The sequence below is a fragment of the Vipera berus genome (genome assembly GCF_964194415.1).
Source record: "Vipera berus genome assembly, chromosome: 1".
In the NCBI taxonomy this organism is placed as follows: Eukaryota; Metazoa; Chordata; class Lepidosauria; order Squamata; family Viperidae; genus Vipera; species Vipera berus.
The window spans coordinates 42,071,177-42,092,974 of record NC_138202.1 but is presented as its reverse complement, the minus strand read 5'-3'; the positions used below and the strand labels follow the sequence as shown (position 1 = coordinate 42,092,974).

The 21,798-nt window shown below is 38.2% G+C and overlaps 1 protein-coding gene across 1 annotated transcript in view; it reads left to right on the top strand.

The window, feature by feature from the left end:
* Nucleotides 1-904: 904 nt before the first annotated feature.
* The window catches only part of UNC79 (unc-79 homolog, NALCN channel complex subunit), a gene marked incomplete at both ends in the record, with an annotated part of 145,796 nt that continues 124,902 nt past the window's right edge, over nucleotides 905-21,798 (top strand). The window contains 4 exons of the mRNA XM_081344670.1: nucleotides 905-926; nucleotides 5,591-5,711; nucleotides 16,453-16,757; nucleotides 18,532-18,702. Coding sequence (XP_081200796.1) covers nucleotides 905-926; nucleotides 5,591-5,711; nucleotides 16,453-16,757; nucleotides 18,532-18,702 — 619 coding nt within the window. The remainder of the gene's footprint in view (nucleotides 927-5,590; nucleotides 5,712-16,452; nucleotides 16,758-18,531; nucleotides 18,703-21,798) is intronic.

Genomic DNA, 21,798 nt, shown 5'->3' with positions numbered 1-21,798 from the left:
GTCTGAACTCCTGCACCTGTTAAAATTCGTGTTTTTTTCCTTTGGATTCTAGAACAGCAGTTAAAAATACTGGAGTTATATATTATTTGTGTATATTCTTAAATTCCATTTAATACAATGAGGCCTTATCTCAGGTTTTATCGGTGTATAATGGATACCAGAATGTGCAGCTAACCATCAAAGTGCCCATTCTAAACACTTGTCCCAGGACGTATTGTGTAGTTTTAAGCAGATGCGATATGCTGCCTTTGGCTGAAGTAGACCAAAAAAATGGCTAGGCACAATATGAGAACCCGGCCGTTAGTTTATTCACGATGAAACAAACTATATGTAGTTTCCCAGCATAAACCTTGTGCTCCCCATTCGGAAACAAGCTGCTTTTCTCCTGCTTCAGAGGAAGCGAAGGGACGCTTTTCCCTTTAAAAGGTTGGGCGCGCTTAGACACCCCCTCTTCATGAATGGAACTTCCCTTCCTCTCTGTGTGGGCGAGCTCATTCTGCTCATCCCCGGGGTCCTTCTTTCTCCTTGGGGGCAAAATGGTTTCTTCTCGACGGCGCAGTGTTGTTTTTCCTTGAACCGCCCCGGCCGAGTAAGGGCTGCGCAGCGGGGGCCACAGCCGCTTCGCCTCGGGTTCCGCTTCAGGCTTCTCGAAGCAACTTCTCTTCGCGGCGCTTCTCCTCCTTGTCTGGGGCGGGCGGGAGCGGAGAGAGAACGGGGGCCGCCGTGCAGTTTGCAGCAATGGCAGAGCTAGAGGAGGGGGAGGGACGCAGCTCGGGCCAGAGCGGGCTTTCTTCGCCTCGGCTCCAGCAGATGGTCGTCGTCTCTCGCTAGCTGGGCAGACGGCCTCGCCGCCGCCCGTACTGGGGGTGGGCCAAGCAGCCTTTCCCGCAGGAGAGTACCCGCCATGTCGACCAAAGCAGAGCAATGTAAGTAGCAACAGCGGCGGCGAGACGGGGACCCGTCTTCTCCGCGGGGAATAAAAGACGCAGGACGCCGCCGGGGCCGCTGCTCGAGCCGGGGCGGGCGGGCGAGAATTTGCGGGGGGGGGGGGCTCCCGGTGCCGGGAGCCTTGGTGGAGCAGTGGGCTGATGCCTCCTTAAGTAACACCAGCTGCCTGCAATTAGTGCAGGTTCGCATCCCACCAGGCTCAAGGTTGACTCAGCCTTCCATCCTTCCGAGGTAGGTAAAATGAGGACCCAGATTGTTGGGGGCAATTAAGCTGACTTTGTAATAATGCCGCTTGGGTTGTGTGTGAAAGCCCTAACAAGCAGGCATATACATAGAATGAAGGCTACTGCTAAGCTTGTAAGCCGCCCTGAGTCTTCGGAGAAGGGCGGGATAGAAATGTAATAATAATAATAAAAAAAAACATTAGCAAGGTGCGGGCGCTGTCTGTGGTGCTGAATACAGCTAGGTGTCGATGCCCGGCCCTGCTTGCAAGCGGCGGGATGGAAGAGGGGCGGAGCGAAATCCAAGGCTTCCCCGGGCACTGCAGTTTTCCAGAGCTTGGTTTGGGGGAATTTTGCCTCTTCGATAATATTCTGCCACCCCACTTGAGGATGTGTGTGTGTGTGTGTTGCTTATTTCTGTCGTTATATTTTTAAAGGCAGCGTTTTTAGGAAGAGAAAACTGTATAAATGTGACTGTATAAAATGGCGAGAGAAACCCAGCCTAAAGCAGGCCTTAGACACGCTGTTGTTATGATTTGGTCATTTTCTTTAGAAAAAGGCTTAGTTCAATTTGTTTACTTAAATTGTCAGTACAGTTCTACCTCGGAATCGGTACTCATCTTAATTGGCTCCAGGAGATGCGATGAGTACAAAAAAACGATGAGTACCAAATTTTTCCCATAAGGAATAATGTAGTGAGTCACAAGGCAGCCAATGCCGACAGGTTCTAGCTGTGCGTTGAGTATCAAAAAACCAATTAGTATTGGGACAAAATTTTCACATCAAAATGTGTTGAGTACCAAATTCAATGAGTTTCAAAGCAGTTGAGTACCAAGGTGCCACTGTACATGAATATGTCTTCATGCTGTAATAGCTTATTCAATCTTGTCAAGATAAAATTCAGGAGCTTTTAGTCCCAGCTCTAGTGTTACTTTCTCCCACTCTTACTCCAGCCTTATTTGCTGTTTTACCCAAATAACACTGTCTTTCACTGTGGCCTTATGAATTACCAGTGAGTTAATGTTTACAAACTCAGATAAATTAATATATGATTAGAAAATGGTCAGATCCATATGTACAAGCCAAATGTTTATAAGGCATCTTCTCAAATTACCATAATATTGCAAGTATTTCTGTGGTTTGATTATCCACCATTGAATGAAATAGAAATAACAAATTGTATGAAACCTATGGCTATCTGCATTATTCTGCAGTGTAAAAAAGAAGTTCCTGCTGAAATGTTCTGCAAAGCCTCCCAGGAAAATTAATTCATTTTGGGTGAACTTCTTTAACATCTTACTGATACTGTAAACAAACTTTCTTACAAGCTGGAATTTGATAGGGTCCATACTATTTTTTCCCTACATAAACAAAACATTGCTGCTGTTAGCAGATGGCCAACATGCTGATCACAGAGCTACAGAAAAATAAATCTGAGGAGTACACAGTTGCTATATTCAAATCAAACGGAGGATATTCCTCAACAGGTATCTTTCTAAAGTTTTCTTAGAAACCATCTGGGAAGAGAAACATTGCACCAGACCATTAATCAGAGAATTATTTTATAGATGGTTTAGCAAATACCAGGAAATTGTTCTCTTTTTCCATAGGAGGGGTAGGTAGTTTTCTGCACTGGAATTCTCATAATATGTTGTGGATGTTCCCTTAAAATGGCTGCCATAAGAAGTTTCTTTTTTTCTTTTTCTTTACAAAGAAAGAAACCCCTTATCACACTTTGGCATTATGGCATTTTATTTTATATAATCATAAATACAGATATAGTTACTCCCTCTTACTTCTCTAGGTCTTCCTCTGCTTATCATTTTTTTCTTGGTAATGAGCACACTTCTAGTGAAAACACTGAACTCCTAATTTATTTTCTAATTTTGCCTACAAGGTTTGTGTGGGCATTCTTGGAAATAAAGATAATGGAGATAATGGATCCTTAGATCCATTTTTCACTTTAATTAAAAACAGTTGTCTCAGAAACTCAGTTAAGCATAACATCAAAATAAATATGTTAATATTTTGTTAACAATGAGACATGTTTAGACAATTTTACCTGTGCAGTATTTTTAGAGGGGATATTAGTACGTGTACAATTTAATTCATTAAGTGTTAAGAGAAAGCATCTCCTTTTTAAGTTCAAATCATGTGTTGGTTATTAACAAATAGTTGTGGTGTGTCTCAGAACTATAGTTCATAAGTGAAATAAACTATAATCCCCAGGAGAATTTGGAAAAAAAACATGATAGATAAGCAATCCATGCATTGTAGTGTTAAATACTTGTTAAAAGATAATCAAGAACTCTTCAAATCTATTACACTAGACTACACTAGAAGGCACCAGGCTAGAAAGCAAGAGACCATGAGTTCAAGTCCTGCCTTAGCCATGAAAGTCAGCTGAGTGACCTTGGACCAGTCACTCTCTCCACCCAACCCACCTCATAGGGTTGTTATTGTGGGAAAAATAGGAGGAAGGTGTGCAAAGTGTGATGCCACCTCTAAGAATAATAACCGTGGGATATAAATCAATCAATCAATAAATAATAAACATCTCAAGGCTCCTGGCTCATGCGGGGGAGCAAGCAAAACCAGAAGATAGCTATGACCTTAATTCCTCTTTGTGATCAGAATTAGAGTATTAACCCATGAATCCCAATATTTTTTGGATAGTTGGCACATTTGGAATTTGTAAAGACTATTGTGGGTTCTTTTACAAAAAGCTAACCCATTTACAAAAGAGATATTGGCAAGGTTGCTCCCCCAACTTTCTTTTTGCCTCCCAGCAGATTTTACTTTTTCAATTTGCCATTCATTTTTTTTCTCAGTAGATAAACAATCTCCTAACCTATACATCTGCAGTAAGCATCTATTTCTTTTCCTCCTTTTTCAATTTTTAAAAGAAGGTTTGAGTTTCTTCCAGGGGATTCAGGGGCTATGACTGGTGATGTGATGATATGAATGAACATGGTTAAATATTCAGATATTTTAAGTATTTAAGAATGCACAGAAATATGTGCATTAAACCTTAGAACATTGAAGAGTATTATACCACTGAAAATTACAATTTTACCTTTGATAACATGATTCTGGGACTGGAACACCATGTGAAAACTGAATTTTCCTGCTCTAAAAGATGCCAACTGGCTGAGTTTACACTCAGAATCAAACAAAACCATGTTATGGATAGAGTATGGTGTGACAATAGAATTCTTGTGCTGGATTAAGGCCATCCAACATTTATCATATACTATTTGAATGCACTGCAGAGCAAATCTACCATATTTGTCCTGTCTGAGCAAAATCATGGGAATTTTGGTAAGTTTGTCATGGGTTTTGAATCAGTCATCTTTGTTTAGTCAATCAATCAGACAATAATGAATGGTGATGCCTAAATGTGGGGATACATAAACATGGAAGTGTAGAAGAGAAGAGATGCCTTCTTTGGTTCCCATATGCCTCATCTCACGTTCATGTGCATTTTATCTCCTCTTAGTTAATCTATAGATTGTTTTTTCTTACTTCAGCTTGAATATTTTCTGTACCTTTCATATTATATTTGACTGAATAAAACAATTCAGACTTGAATCTTATGGTTGTGCTTCATAGTTATGCTGCTTCCTTGCATGCTGATTAGATAATTGCTTTTTCAATGGACAAGGCCCAAGAATCGGAGGATGGTATATCACTGGTACACAATTGCTAATAATGGTTCCTTTAATTTGTTCTCTATATTTCCAGTGATTAGGAGCAGTCCAATAAATGGGAAAGGAAGAAACTAATCAAGAGACCACATAGTTAGAGGGTATTGAGGACATATTTCTCCATGATTCACTGTCCACAATCATGCAATCACTGAGTGTTTTAAAAGGATAAGTGCCATAGTAACCAGAACTGAAGCTGCTAAATATATTAAACAGAATAACTTAAAGACTGAAGCTACTGGAAGAAGGTTGTAAGATGCAGAATTAAATAGTATGCTTATTATTGACTGGGTGTACATCACACTAAGCAATAACATAGCTAAGTGTGTTGTGTAAATTGAAACACTGTGTATTCCAGTAGTAATAATCCTAGTGGAAAAGAGGTTGACTTACTATGCAAGAGTTTTAAGCAGAGATCAAAGTCTTTGTGTTCACTAAGCCAGATCTGCTATTTCTTGACAATTGGTTGGTTTACAAAATATCTCTAGTGCATCTCCTCTTCAAGTGCCCTCTTACTTCTCAGTCAATCTGTAACTAGGAAAGCTCTCCTTCACTAGCTTTGTAGCTGTATTCAGTGGACATACTAAGCTAGAAACTTAAATTAGTGAGCAAAGGATTGTGGACAAAATATAGTAAAGTATATTATTTTCTGAGAGGGAGAACTGAGCTAAGCATTTTTTCCCATTTTCTTCTTTCATGCAATACAAAATCCAGTTGCTTCCAAGATCCGATACTTGCAAGAATACCATAATCGCGTCCTTCACAACATTTATCCTGTCCCCTCTGGAACTGACATTGCAAATACTCTGAAGTACTTTTCTCAGACATTACTAAGGTAAGTTTTAAATTATGATCTCAAAGAAAAATATAAGTACTGTATATATATATGTATATACAAGTAGCCTATTAACAAATGGTATGGCGTTTTGCAGAAGGGTCAAAGCTCATTGAAACATAGCTTGAATTAAGTAACTATGGCAGAATCTGTTTAGACTGGGCCTTTAAATGCAGCAGAATGATATGGAATGAGATGTTTGAATTCTTTCTTACTTTTTAGGAGTCCTAAAATGAAAATAAGTAAAGAGAAAACCCTGTAGCCCAGACCAGGCCTTTTCTGGCATACTATTTTCAAGATGATATTAATGTACTAGAATACAATACAATTACATCAGCCTTCCCCAAACTGGTCCCTCTGGTTGTGCTAGGCTACAAATGTCAGAAAAATGTAGTGTAGCTTTATACTACTTGGAAATTCTGGGAAGCATAGTGTAATCCATTTGAAAGGCAACAGGTGAGAATAGATAGCCCCCTCAGGCAGACAGAAGCATTTTATTCTGCCTTGGGTTTTTTTAAAAAATTAGATTATTCTGCTACATTCTGTAGGCTGGGCCATGGCTTGCCAAGGTTAACTGCATGCTACCCAACAGGCAATTCTAAACTCACCAATAACGGCTTGGGTTGGTTCTGCTAATATTTGGCTTTGGAAAATTCAGAGGTTCAGCCACCTAATTGCCCAGCCTTCTGTAAACTAGAGAATGTACAGTAGTTGTATTATTGCCCTGAAAGGCTAAGTGAGCAAGTTATAATTAGGAACGTCCTCAGTGTTTGATTAGTCTTCATTCTATAAAGATCATGAATAGCAGTAATCTTTATAAGATTGGTTTTATAGTAATCTCAAGTGATTCTAAATCCTTTTGATAATGAAATCAAAATTTGGACCCTGTCTCAAGTTTGTCCTGCATTCAGGATTTGGTTTAATCCCATCTGCAGTCAATAAAATTAGTAAGAAGCTTGTTTGCTGCATAGCTATAAAACAGGAATTTTCCTATAGAGATTCTCTAGCACAGATATTCCTTGTGGTCAAATTATCTTTTCTTCAATAATAATGTTATCTTTGAAGGCGTCAGATTTCCCCCCCACATATATTTACTCCAGAGCTTTGAATAGCAACTTGATTTATTGAAATTATAGGCAACTGTTTGTGAAAAGATTTGCCTGCTGATTGCTGCAGATCATATTGTTAAAAGTCGAGGAAAATGTTAGACTTTTTTCAAGCAATTAGTAACCCAGTGACCTATCCCTCTCCATTCACTCATGAATACTCATGAATTTATGGTACAATCAAGGTGAATTCTGCTACTCTAAATAGCAGTAGAAGATACAGTAATAGTAACATAGAAGATAATATGAATGTAGAAGATTATTAACATGCATGTATCATATAGTAATCATTTTTTCAGAGCTTGGTTAATTATTTTCACAAGCATGTTTTAGCTGGGATATATACTTGGGCTGAAGTTTAGGAATTAAAATTTCTGGAATAACCCCAAACTGTTATTTGAGCCAAGCTTGATCTGGGTTTTTTTGGGCTACATCCAGGTAGGGATTTTTGGAAATGGTTTGCCACTGGCCTCTTCCAATTTCCTGATATTGTTTTTGCTAATAATTTACTTAGGAAATTAGAAATAATATGGAATAATAGAACTGCATGGCTGATTACTCAGTCTCTGGAAAAGGATATCTTGCCCCAAAACTGCTGCCAAGATTTTGTTAAACATTCCATGGAAGGAAGATCCCCACTTATCTGAATGACCACATTACCAAACACTCACAGTATCCCTTAATATTTGATCAGAAACTTATTGTAATTCTTTTTCTGATCTTAGACATATTTTTCGTTTAAACCACAATTTTCCTTCAGGAGCCGATATAGGGTAGTAACGTTGAGAAGTAGACTGTGGTGGACCAAGAAGGTTCTAGATCCAATTCTTATTAGATGTTGGAGCGTTTTGGGTGACATGGCTTATTAGAATCTCTCAGCCCCACTCACATAGGAAAATGAAATATTTGGATGTGTATCCTTTCCTTAGATTGCATGGCTGCAATCTAAGGATAGTCCACCTAGAACTTCTAAAGAAGGAGTGGAATACAACATAATAAGTAAGATTAGTTTTGTTAAGGAATAAGCAGTGAACACTGCACTAGCATAGCCACCGTCCTATGATCTATATGATTATTTTGTATGTGGCCAATATTAATATGAATAGTAATGGGACAGATGAGAAGAACAAACATTTCGGTTCTTAGCCATGTGAACCTCTCTCCATCAGAACTTGTAGTCATGTAGGAAGACATTTTCTGTAAAGAATTCAATACTACCAGCATAATATGAAAAGAAGTAGATGCTGCTCTATTATCCTAATGTGTCTTAGGATAATGTGCTCAAATGAGTTTAAACCAAAACCCTGTTGCTCTTTATGACTTCAGAACACTGTCAATGTAGTGACCTTCAGATGCAGATGGCTACAGCCATCTTGAAGTCTCAGAAAGAAGCTAAAAAAAAATCTGAAGAAGTAAGGAGCTGATGCAAATATAGAGTGAGAGAACTCTCTGTTCAGTGAAGTAAATTCTTTATATTGTGAGTTAAAAACTAAACTTCAATCCAGAAATTCCTGTATGTGTGTGTGTATACACACACACACACACACACATGTGAGTGTGAGAGCATGTGTTTATACAAATACTATATTGTATATATGTATTCACACACACACACACTTAGTTTCACTGAGCTCTTATTTGGCTGCTAGTCTTTACAAGTATGTTGCAGAATTCTATGTTTTGTGGTCATGTGTACAGACTATGGAAGATGACCTTAATAGAGATATGAAGGAGCTGTTGTTTAGGCAAAGGCTTCTGCATACAGTACCTCCATCAAGGTTATCTTCCATACTCTCTACAACATTTTCAAAATAATTTTAGTTACTTCAGACCTAGTCTAGGAGTAAGAAAGCTGTTGTTCTCTAGATGTTCTTGATCTTTATTATCCCAAACCAATGGAGTCCAAGACCTGGAGCCCAGCCATTGGATTGCTATTGGATCCCCAAACTTGGTCGAGATTCTCTTTGTAGCTAAGACATTGCCACAACAATTGTTTCACACAAAAAGTGGCACACTGAAAAATCAAACTGTTTTGCCATAGTTTACTCAATTAATTTAATTTATAAATGAAGATTGAATGGAACCAATATATTTTGTTGACTTTCATTAAGGATGATTTGGGTTGCATTTCAATTTGCACCTCAAATGTCTTCCTTTTAAGTCACCCCAGGGATAAAACATGATTATTTTTTTACAGACATCTTGAGTGGGTGTCAAATTTGGGGAGGGGAATTGGGCTATTCTGGTTTTAATTGGAAGGATGGGAAAATGGAAAGAAATTGCATTGAATTTTTTGACAAACAAAACATCACATAAAACAATCACCATGCACAGCGCATAATACATTGATTCATTGAGCTCCTCCTTAAGTTTTCAGCCAAAAGCATTTCTCTGCATTTAAGCATGAATTTAATTTTCATGCATTGCTCATTTCCAACCTGTTTTACTCCAAATTTCCACTTACAAATATATAATAAATCACCTTATATAAATAAGCTCCTTGCTCCTTTCTGTTATTCAAAAATAACCTAGGATTCAAATAACCTTCTAAGAGCTTCTGAATACACTGCCAAACTATTCAGGTTTTTTAAAACGGCAGTGTGTCAGAAAGAGTTGGCGAATGCAACTTGAACTTCAGGAATGATTTTTGAAATGGTGACAGTGACTTACAGATTTCACTTTCAGGGTCTTTAGAATGCCCAAATACAAAAGGGAAGATAAGATAGGCTAGAAGAATTATTGTTACAAAGAAGCAAAATAAACTGTTCCCACTCAAAAGTCTCTTACATAGGTGCCATTAAATATACAAAAGCCCTGTCCTCCCCCCTTTCCGTATGATCCTCAAGAACATGTAGACACTTTGGAAATAAGAACAAACAGAACAGAATAGAATAGAATGACAGATTTGGAAGGGACCTTGGTGGTCTTCTAATCCAAGCCACTGCTCACGCAGGAAGCCTTATACCATTTCAGACAAATGGTTGTCCAATCTCTTCTTAAAAACTTCCAGTGTTGGAGCATTCACAACTTCTGGAGGCAGGTTGTGCCACTGATTAATTGTTCTAACTGTCAGGAAATTCCTCCTTAGTTCTAGGTCAGAGGTGTCAAACTGCCAGCCCGCGGACCGGACGCGTCACGTGGAAGCCGCGCTCACCCCATTGCCAGCAATGGCAAAACAGTCCCGATATGTTGTGCAACATCATGTGACCTCACGAGTTTGACATGTCTGTTCTAGGTTGCTTCACTCATTGATTAGTTTCCATCCATTGCTTCTTGTCCTGCCTTCAGGTGCTTTGGAGAATAGCTTGACTCATTCTTCTTTGTGGCAACCCCTGAGATATTGGAACATGTTATCATGTCACTCCTAGTCCTTCTCTTCATTAAACTAGACATACCCAATTTCAGTTCTTTATATGTTTTAGCCTCCAGTTCTCTGATCATCTTTGTTGCTCTTCTCTGCAACATCTTTTTTTTACATTGTGGTGACCAAAACTGGATGCAATATCTCAAGTGTGTCTTACCAAGACATTATAAAGTGGTATTAACACTTCTCATGTTCTTGGGGTTTTTTTCTTCCAGGAAATCAATTTTCAAGTAGAAGAGAGAAAATCATTGTTTTTACCCAGTTCCAAACACATTGTTTACAGTCAGCTTAAAGTAGTGCTTTTGGGCTTGGGCTGCTTATAGCTTGGGCTAGACTCTGACGTTAGCTAGCCTTTCTCCTGCCAGTTTCTGGAGGGCTTTTCCCAAACTGATCAGATTAACTGCCATCTCTCTTCAATTGGCAGGACTTCCTTCTTTGTTGCCTTTATGGGGCAACTTCAGGCCCATTTAGGGTCCCCTAGCAGGCAGAAATTGGCCATAGGGTGCAGAGCCCCACAATCCATCGGCTGCTGCGCTACTGCACAAAACCAGAAGCCAAGACTTCTCATGTTCTTGATTCTATCCTTTTTTTTAATGTAGCCTAAAACTGTATTGGCTTTTTTGGCAGCTGCAGCACACTGCTCACTCATATTTAAGTGATTGTCCACTAGGACTCCAAGATCCCTTTCACAGTTGCTACTGTTGAGCCAGATACCACTTATGCTATACCTACACATTTGGTTTTTCTTGCCTACATGCAGAACCTTACTTTTTTCGCCATTGATAGCGCCCAGTGTTCAAGTCTGTCCATATCCAGCTTAAGCCAATCTTCTGGAGTGTTGGCTATTCCTGCCATCTTGGTGTCATCTGCAAATTTGATGAGTTCCCCATCTATCCCCTTGTCCAAATCATTGATGAAGATGTTGAAGAGTACAGGGTCTAAAATAGAGCCTTAGGGTACCTCACTGCATACTTCCCTACATGTAGATGCAGTTCCATTGAGGACTGCACGTTGAGTGCAGTTGGTCAGCCAGTTGCGAATCCATCTGATGGGGATGCTGTCTAACCCGCAGTTTATTATCTTATCAAGCAGTAGGTTGTGGTCTACTTTATCAAATGCCTTACTGAAGTCTAAGTAAATTATATCCACAGCATTTCTCTGATGGATATAATTTTTGTCACTTTGTTAAAGAATGTAATAAGATTTGTCTGGGATAATGTGTTTTTGACCAATCCTTGTTGGCTTTAGGTTATGACTTTGTTTGCCTCTAGGTGTTTGCAGATTCGTTGCTTGATTACCTTTTCCAGAATCTTCTCATGTATTGAGGTCAGACTGATAGCTGATCTAGATCTATTCTCCCCCCCTTTTTTGAAAATGGGAACTATATCAGCTTTTTTCAGTCCTCTGGTAGTTCCCTGGTGCTCCAGGATCTTGAAAGATATAATTCAATGATTCTGAGATCATGTCTGCCAATTCCTTCAAAACCTTGGGATGTAATCCATCTGGTCCTGGTGATTTGAACTCATCTAGGGTGGACAGGTGATCTCTTACCATTTTCTTGCCTATTTTAACTTGTATTCTTAATCTATTTTTTATGGTACTGTTTTTGATAGGTTGGACTGTTTTTTCCCTTCGTGTAAAGACAGATGCAAACGAGTTTTGCTTTCTCCCTGTTGCTTGTCACCTTCTTGCCACTTTCTACATCCTAACTAGGATCATCTCTGGAAAGGCAGAAATGTGTACAGGTTCTACCCTGACACTCCTTTTGTGACTGAAATTTTTGAGCATATTGAGAATATATTCTTTGTGTTAGGGCTGTGCAGTCTTTAAAAAGATGCTTTGCAATTTGTAAGAGCAGATATAAGTCACCTTTTTAAAAATAATTTACAGCAGCTGTACATTGCAAAGTTTATGTCACTGCCTTGGTATATCCTTCTGGGAGTGGCATGCAGGGGATTTGACTAGAAGACCGCTAAGGTCCATTCCAACTCTGTTATTCTGCAATAGTGAAATTTTGCATGTACATGCACAGCAGCTTTGCTTTCCTGGCAATCCCAGAGAAAGAGTATATTTTTATCTGCAGCATGTAGAAACAAGACCATCTTCTAATACAACCATATGAGGTTGCAAGCAACAAAGCCAATTAAAAAAGAGGTACTTTATACACCTCCCCATTCATGGTGAAGCATTATTCACATAACAGTTATTCATGGAAATGTGTACTGTGTATTGGGTTCTGGGCCGCATGGTCAGACAACAGACAAAGGATTCAGCATGGCAGCTCTTTATTGGAAGCAGTACCAAACGAACAAAGGGGTTACCTGTACCCCCTTATATACTTGGCCAGGTGCACTGGCAGCCAATCCCTTATTTGGGTTTTCCCACCGGGCGCTTACCAGCCAATCCAGATACAGTACAGCGCCACCTGATGGTCACAATGAGCTGCTGCTATATTTTATTATCCCCATACATAACAATGTGAAACCAAGTATGTGGCAAATCCCAACATGCAATGCAACACTCTTTTGGTTAAGGAGATATAAGGCTGTAGGCTCAGGATTTAGAATAGTGAGAGAACAAGACTAACCATTGTTTCGGAAATCTTATTAACAGGTGGAGAATCAATGATTAAAAGTTTACTTAGGTCTGGGATGCCTTGATGGAGAGCAATAATTGTTATCTCATTTATGCAGTTGTCCTTTATGTAGAACTGCCTTACGTGCAACTGTTAAAGCAGCAGTCCCCAATTTGACATTCTCCAGTTATGTTGAGAGTTCCCACTTGGCATGGGAATAGCAATCCCAACACATTTGGCAATTATAGGTTGGTGATGTCTGTATTAAACAAAACCCTTATTGAGAATTAAATGATTACTTTTAGGGAAACGTAAAACTGAATTTTCCCTTTAAACTTTCTGAGAAATACCATAGCAGTATCTGAAGATGCAAATGACACAGCCAGCTGGATCCAATAGCCCAATAAGTAGAAATTTAGTTTTGGGATGCTTTTGCTGAAGGAAATGCATAAGATTCCAAATTTTTCATCCCCATAAAAAGCTGTTCTATCTATGGAAGTCAGCATGTAGGGAATAGCAGAAGGAAGAAAAGCCACTCAAGTATGCCTCTTCCACTTATATATATATTATTTCCTTTGGATCTTAGTCCTATTGTGAATGGAGGGAACCTTTTCAGTTGTGAATGGAAACTAGTCTGTATTGCGAATACCTTCTAAGCAATTGATCTTATGAGATCTAATAGATTATGGTCAACTTTGCATTAATATTCATATGAAGGAAAGAACAGTTCTGAAAAACAAGAGAAGAGGATGAAGAAGCAGTGTCTTGTAGATTTGACTGTCCACAGGCTCCTTCCATATATAGAAAGCATTTATCCTTATTTCTTATTGGAAACAAGCAAAGGACAGAGAATGTCTTGCAAATCCACTAAAATTATTGCTGACAACATTAGTGGAAAGGGAAACAAAGGACAGAGTTTAAGGAAGTGTCAGAAGAATTGTTCTCTACGCTTGGAAGACATTTGCTGCTTTCTTGTCTCCATAGTTTGTTCCCTTTATCGTACAAAATGTGTGTTGGTAAACACAGATGTAAAGGGAACAAGATAGGATATGAGTGCTTATTGGTCAGAATGGCGCTATATCAGCACATACTTCATATGCCTCTGGATATTTTTTTTAGAGAATATGAATAAAAGCATGATATTTTGCTTATGGGACTTTTATTTGGCACTAGATTCATTGTGGAAAAAGTGTTGGTGTAGAAAAGCATTTGACCTGAACTTTATGTTCTCTTGTCCTTAGAGAATATATGAGAAAAAGAAACAAGCCAAAACATAGTTCCTTGGTCTTTTACCACTGAGATATTTCAATAATAAAATTCATTACACGTTTAGAAAACAGACTGGATGAGAGTGGATTACTGCAGAATGGGATATGTAGACTCTGGATACAAACAGTTCCATACTGAAGAGGACAACCTTGAGTCAAAAATTGGCGTATGCACAATACATATGAAAACTAAAGCTGAATATGATTTAATTACTGCTGTCAGATAAAGTGAATAAATTAGTGAAGGTCAGAATGAAAACTAATAAGAAAGCAAGTAGAAAGGTACACCACAAGTGATCAACTAAATGACCCTCTCTCCTTTGGGCTTCTATGTTAATTGAGGTGGATAGGCTACTGATCTAATGTAATAGAAGCCAGCATCTTTTATTCTTACATTTCTGTTTATTATAGTTAGCATTGCTATTAGGGTAATTTATGGATTTATTGCATTTAGATGATTTATTGTTTTTATTTTCTTAATACTTCCATGACAACTGGATAACAGTTAAGTGGAAGACAGTTTAGGTGAACATTTATGCAAGGCACAATGAATATTTTAGAATTTAAATACATTAGTCCATCATATTCTACAGCTACACAGGATATAGCTTTGGGGCTGGGTCCATTCTCTACATCAGTTCCCCTCAGTTTAAGTGCAACCAACTGAGTGGGTCCCTGAATTCCCAGCAAATGAAATACAGAATTCTGAGTATTGTGATGCTACCTAAGCTTAAGGGCACCAGACTGGGGAAAGTTGCTTTATACACTGGATGAAAAAAAAGGCATACGTGAACATACTTGTACATTTACAGATTACAGCATCATAATATGCTTTCGATATCCTAGAGCTGTCTGTAACTTTCCCAGTGCTATCTTTGAAGATATCATTGGGAATTTTTGCTTCTGAATAATCAAATCAGTGAGTCTAATAAAAGAAGGAACTTTAAAAATATTAAGATGTTATTTAGCATTCTTCTTAATAACCGCCAGTGGAAAGTTACGTAATTTCTGAAGTATGTAGAAAATTAACTACAATCACAATAAGTAATTTTTCAAATAGTTTCTCTTTGATACACAAAGATGAATGGATATGTAGTTTGGTGTAATGTAAATATACATTTTATAATTTAGTTCTCTAACACAGATCATTTTATAATAAAGTAGAAAAACATTTACAATCATAAAATTGAGTATCTTTAGCTGTTTTAATTTCAATAGGAGCCAAGGTGTGCTTAAGATTGTAGTACTAAACTTACTCATTGGGTGTCCAGCTAGACTAACTTCTGATCATTGTTATTCTCTTACTGCAAGCCTCAGATTATAAAGTGCTATACTAGTTAGATTATGCCCTTTACGTTTGCTTACTTAGCAGCAATTTTTAAACAGTTATTGTAAAAAAATAAGCATAATTTGCTTAGGGGGATTTTCAGAAGGCATAGCAGTCTGATTTTGTTGCCTTCATTTTGATTCCCATGAAGCTTTTCTTTTATTCTAAATTATTTTTCCTTTAGTCTGTAAGTTCATTAAATAATGTAAGTAGCAAAGCAATGAATGCTAACACATTTCCTGCTGTGCAGTTATACAACGGGTAATGCTTGCTTAGTTCTTAGAAAGTAACCACAAAATAGAACAGCATTATGTTTCCTCCACGCCCCCCCCCCAATTAAAAGCAGACACAAATTATCATTCTCATTAGCTCACACACATATGCTGCAGCCCATCAACTATATATTATTTTAAAGCTTACCTAATGTAGTTTAGCTAACATTTTAGAAATATATATATTATTTCTAAATCCATGTGCCTGTTGAAATCTCATTATCTCAGATGATACTGAAAGACTGTCATGAAACAGTATCATGTATTGCATACAGACATTATTTTAATGCAATAAACATGTGATTTTTAAGGTTCTCTTAACAAACACACATGTTTATTTTTTTGCTAAAACATGTTTCTGCAAGTGTCACACCTATCTTTTGCCAGTGTTTTATCTTTGGTTTTCCAATCATGAGGTTCAAAATGTTATCTCAATATTTATTTGATGAGAGGTCAACAATTGAAACAATTGACATGGTGCTGCTGTAGTTTTTGTTTTCTAGAACAAATCGCATCCAATTTTGTAGAACTGTAAAACATGGGTGTGCCACTGAAACATGCATTTTTATATTTTTGCTCCTTATGAACCAGATAACACATGAGATGCAATGGAAATTTCCCCACTTGTAGCAATTTTTTCAACTGTATTTATCCTAAGCATGGAAGTAAATGGTTGCTAGATTTTTCAAGATGACTTAGTATTGGTACAGACTGCATCTCATGTGGGATGTATCTGGAGTTTTATTATTTGTTTTATAGTGTCATTTCAATGTAATGTGCTGTTCTTTGTGTCTTTGTTGTCTCTTTTTTTTCTTTGTCCCCCCAACAGCATTTTGTCCCGCACAGGGAAGAAGGAGAATCAAGATGCCTCCAATTTGACAGTGCCCATGACCATGTGTCTTTTTCCTGTGCCATTCCCACTCACCCCATCTCTAAGACCACAGGTCAGTTCCATCAACCCTACTGTTACTCGCTCCCTCCTTTACAGCGTCCTGCGAGATGCTCCTACTGAACGAGGCCAGCAAAGTCGGGATGCTCAGTTATCTGACTACCCATCATTGGACTATCAAGGACTATACGTGACATTGGTGACTCTGCTGGATCTAGTTCCTTTGCTACAACATGGTCAACACGGTGAGTGAATTCTCCTTATAGTCAACACAACAGGCATATTTCAAAATATCTCCAAATCAGATGTCTTCAGATGCATATGGACTACAGTGCCCATCTTCCCAGCCTACAGCCTATTAACAATACTACCTCTTATTATGGATTTCTTATTAATACACACACACATAATATTAATTCCTCTCTCTGTGTGTGTGTAGTAGTATTTGCAAACTTTGAAGCATGCAGTATTCTCCATGTATTTTATATCATTATTTCTTTTATGGGAAAACTGTGTGTATCAGCTCAATTTATTCTTCTTGCCAAGTGATCTGAATTCCTGTTCACTGATTCCTAAATATGATCAACATTAATGACAATATATAAAACATTTTAAATAGTGAAAGCACTTTGAATAGTATATATATTTATAGTTATTGCCGCATTAGATCAATGTGTGACAGAAGCATAGCAGTATATTAATTGTTTTCAGTGTAAATTTAAATCTGTCTTGTTTACTGAAACTAAGAACTTTGTGGTAATTGGTACAAGTGCTATAACTGAATCAAAGTTGGAATATTAGGATCATATTTAGCTGCAGTTCCAGAAATCGTATGGACTAAACGTTTCTTAGATTTTTTTGTAAAATGTGGCTGTGTTGAAGCCAACACTAGATAGGTTCATGTTCTACTAATTTCAATTGGATCAACTCAGTGATTAAAATCAATCATAGATACTCCAGGTGTAGAATTGCTACTGGTTTGTGAATATTTGGGCTTAATAATGGGCACTAGGATTGTTGCTCAAGAGGATAGAAAAATGGTTTCCTTTTTTCTCTTCTGGACAAGGCTGCTGTAGCCATCTTTTATTAATTTGTCCCTTTCCAGATTAATGTTGTGACCTGCAGCATAAAGTTAGCAGGAAATATTCTTAAGTGCCAGTATCAGGAGTTCCACATGAGAAAGTTGGATCCCATCATCAGCTTTCAGAGACAGTCCAAGGTTCTTCTGAATATGAGTTATTTCTTATCAGCTTTTGGAAATACAAGGATAACAGTGCATGAGGTGATGATACAAAGTGGGCAGACACAAGATTTTAAGTTTTCTGGTCTTTGGTCAGGGTGTTAGTTTTGGTTTTAGGCTATTTTAGGGCATAAACACTAACTTCTTCCCACTTACTTTCCCTTCTACTGTTGTACTTAGAGCAGACATGTCAAACACAAGGCCCGGGGGCCAGATCCGGCCTGTGAAGTGGTTTCATGCGGCCCGTGAAGCCATCCTGAAAACAGTGAGGGAACGGCCCCCACTGCCTTGGCCCTGGCCCAGAGACCCTCCTTCTGCCAGAGACCCTCAGATCTGTCCCACTCCTGCCCAGGCCCCCATAGGCACCCTTGATGCGAACGATGTAGAGCTGGCCACGCCCACCCAGTAGGCCATACGCACTCTAGCCACGCCCACCCAGTAGGCCACGCCCACCCAGGCCATATCCACCCGGCCCCTTGAGGGCAACTGCAATGCTGATGCGGCCCTCAATGAAATTGAGTTTGACATCCCTGACTTAGAGGGTGCTCCATGGGTGGTTGAACAGCCTCAGATTTCTTCTTTCTAGTAAGTAATGATAGAGGAGGGAGTAAAATTTCAGCTCTAATTTTTTTTTCCACCATCTTCCTTCCCATTTCAACCCTTTTACTTCTTCTGCCTCTAAACCTGATTAACTCATAAGGACATAAAATAGGAAATGCCCTTTCACATAGTGATTGCAATTGTGTATTCATATTGTTTGTTCTTTGTGCCTCTGACAGATCTTGGACAGTCCATTTTTTACACTACTACATGTTTGCTACCTTTTCTCAATGATGACATCTTGAGTACTTTACCGTACACAATGATCTCTACTTTAGCTACATTCCCACCATTTCTGCACAAAGATATCATAGAGTATCTCAGCACATCATTCTTACCCATGGCAATATGTAAGTAAATCTGATTAATTTGTATTTGTATGTAAGTAAATCTGGCTTCACTTGTGAAGGAGAATGGTATATTATTTTGCTTTGGAGGGTTGATTTTTTAGAATATCTAAAGAGCTATGGATGCATGGGATGAATTGGGCAAAGAATTCAAAAATATTTATTTATTTATTTATTTATAAATTTATCAGGCATCCATCTTATCATAAGGTAACTCTGAGTGACATACGTTCATAAAAATATATCTGCATTAAAACATGAATAAATTAAAACCAAAGTTTAAAATCTAAGAACACGGGGGGGAGGGCAGGGCAGAATGTGGGGTGGTGGGATCTGCTCTTAATCAACCACCTTCAGGGTGCTGTTCCCCCATTGGGGCTCCTGGCCAACTGACAGAGCCCGGTCTTTAGGCCCTTAAGAACCAATAGGAGGTTTGGGGCCATCCTCACATCAGGAGGAAGAGAAGTCTCTCTTCCTGGACCCTGAATTCAAAAGTATTCCTGGTACTTCTTAGCTTCCAGCTTTTGTTTTTAAGAATTAAGGTCTGTAGATGGATGACTCTAGGAAAATAGAAAATAGATTTCCCACAATCCTGTTGTAAGGCCTTTTGGATCTCTTAAAGCTATGTACATCCCCATGGGGATTCCACTATTTTCACATCCCTCTTGATTGGGCCTATTCTGCACTGATATGCAAAATCCTCTTTCAAGAAAATAAAACTCAAAAGACAATCCATTTAGGGTTAATATAAGAGCTGGTTGTTTGATGGATAAGAAATCTGATAGCTATTCCCAAAACAATCAGTAGGTTGAGTCTGCCCTTCTCTACAAAAGAGAAAAATTAATATCAAAAGAGCTGGAGAAAACATATAAAAACTTTCATACCCTAATTTGTCTATCGTCATGGAAAAACCCAATGAAAAAGACAAGAGACAGCAACACAAAACAATAATTCTTACTTTAAGACTCAGAGGTTTATTTTGCTAATAATTTGGAACACAGCAAGCATAATAACACAACGTCACTTACATCAATAACCCATTGCAAGGAGGACCATATGGCAATAGCAGATTCCAAAGGACAGCTATAGGCCAATGGCAAATCAATCAGGTCCAGTCCAAACCCTTTATACCAGGGATCCTCAAACTTGGCCCTTTTATGACTTGTGGACTTCAACTCCCAGAATTCCTCAGCCAGCATGCCTGGCTGAGGAATTCTGGGAGTTGAAGTCCACAAGTCATAAAAGGGCCAAGTTTGAGGACCCCTGCTTTATACCCTTTCTTGTTCTAAGACTGTAGTCAGATGGTCTGCTGACTTTTGACTGACCTCCTGCTGAACATAACTTTCCACATATACCCATGTACATTGGAACCCGCATCCATTAGCTACTTTCAGTTCCTCTTTTTCCATGGTTACAGTACTCATGTTCCAAATATACATAGAACTATCTACTTTGCAATTTCATATTGCACAAAGCTCAGCAGATTACAAATAATAATCCGTATTGTGAAACAGTATAGAGTTTGAGTTAAAACTTTCTTTCAAATCACTACTGTGGGTTTTGCTTCAGCCTTATCTTGTTATATGAGGAGGGGGCTATATTTTCATCTCTCAAACTATATAGATGTTTCTCATTCGAAAGTAGAGTATGTGCCAAAATTTTGGTATTGTTACTTTAGTCTTTTTCCTGATAAATCTTATTAAACAGATTTCTGACATATTTTTTTCTTGAGGTTTTCAGTATTCAGACCAGGTTGCTTACTGCAAGACAGGTTTCATGTTAACAGTTTAGGAATGGGGTACCAAATCTGATTGCTATGAACAATTTCATTGATGCCCAATAGATACTTTTCCATTTAAAAAAGACTTTTAATTAAAAAAATAAGGTGGCATGCATTAAATTTAAGTTGCATCTCCAGAGGCCCCATTAATATTGGAAAATACAGGGTAATTGCAATCCAGTGCTTGTTTGGAAGTATCCCCCAATATAGCAATAATATATTAATTGCACCTTCCTTTTTAATGTATATTTCATCCAGAGCTCATATCAGAATACTACTGGGGGAACTTTATTCATCTTTTTTAATATCCTCTCATCAAATGTTTGATTTTCTATTCCTTGTTTTGTATTCACCAAAATAAGATATTTGCAATATTTGAACAATATATGCATCCCCTAAATCATGTAGCTTTTAGGTTTCTGTGAGAATCTTCCAGAACTTCTCACCTCCATCAAAACTCTAAACAACACATCTTTCAAAGAAAAACATCTGAAATAATTGGCCTGTGGCCCTCTGGATGGTTGGGAAGCTGGTTTGCCTCAAATTTGTCTACTTTTGAGCTATATAATTTTTCACATTTTTATTGCTAGTATGGTGGGCAGGTATCCTATTTTCCTGAGAAGGACCTTCTATCTAAAGCAGGAGTTCCCAACTGGGGTGCTTGCACCCCCACGAAGTGCAGGATGGAATTTCAGGAGGTGCAACAAAGAGTAGTTTGTGTCCCTTGCGAGATGGAATTTCAGACAAAGAGTACCTTGTGTCCTTAGTGATGAATCACAAGTCACAATTACTTTTGTAGGGAGGGTAAACATTAATCGAATATTTTCTAGGGATGTGGGATGTAGGAGAGACTGGGAACCACTGATCTAAAGGTTTGTTTGAGGATAGAAATTCTTACTAAAGTCTGTTCAGTTCCAGTCTGGTTTAGAAAAAGAAATGTAAGAAGAAAAATCTCACGTTTGAAGTTGCCTTTTCCATTTTTGTAGTATCCTTAGCCACTATGGCCATATTTTTTTACTTTATCTATTTTCTAAAAAGTACGGAATCGATTCAAAAATGAATATTTGTTTATTGCTGCCATTTATTTTTGTCTACTTCCCTCTATTGGTTGATATGCCATTGTTCAGTTCAGGTGCAGGACTAGCACACCATTATTAGAATGTATCATCGTCATCATCACATTATAAAAAGCTGAAAATATTTTCAGGAATCAGCTTTCCTGTGATATCATGTATGTTTACCTTGTGATATCTAAAAGCTGAAACGGGACTTTGACATTTTAAAGAAATAACTGGAACATTTGTGAGTACTTTTCTTCT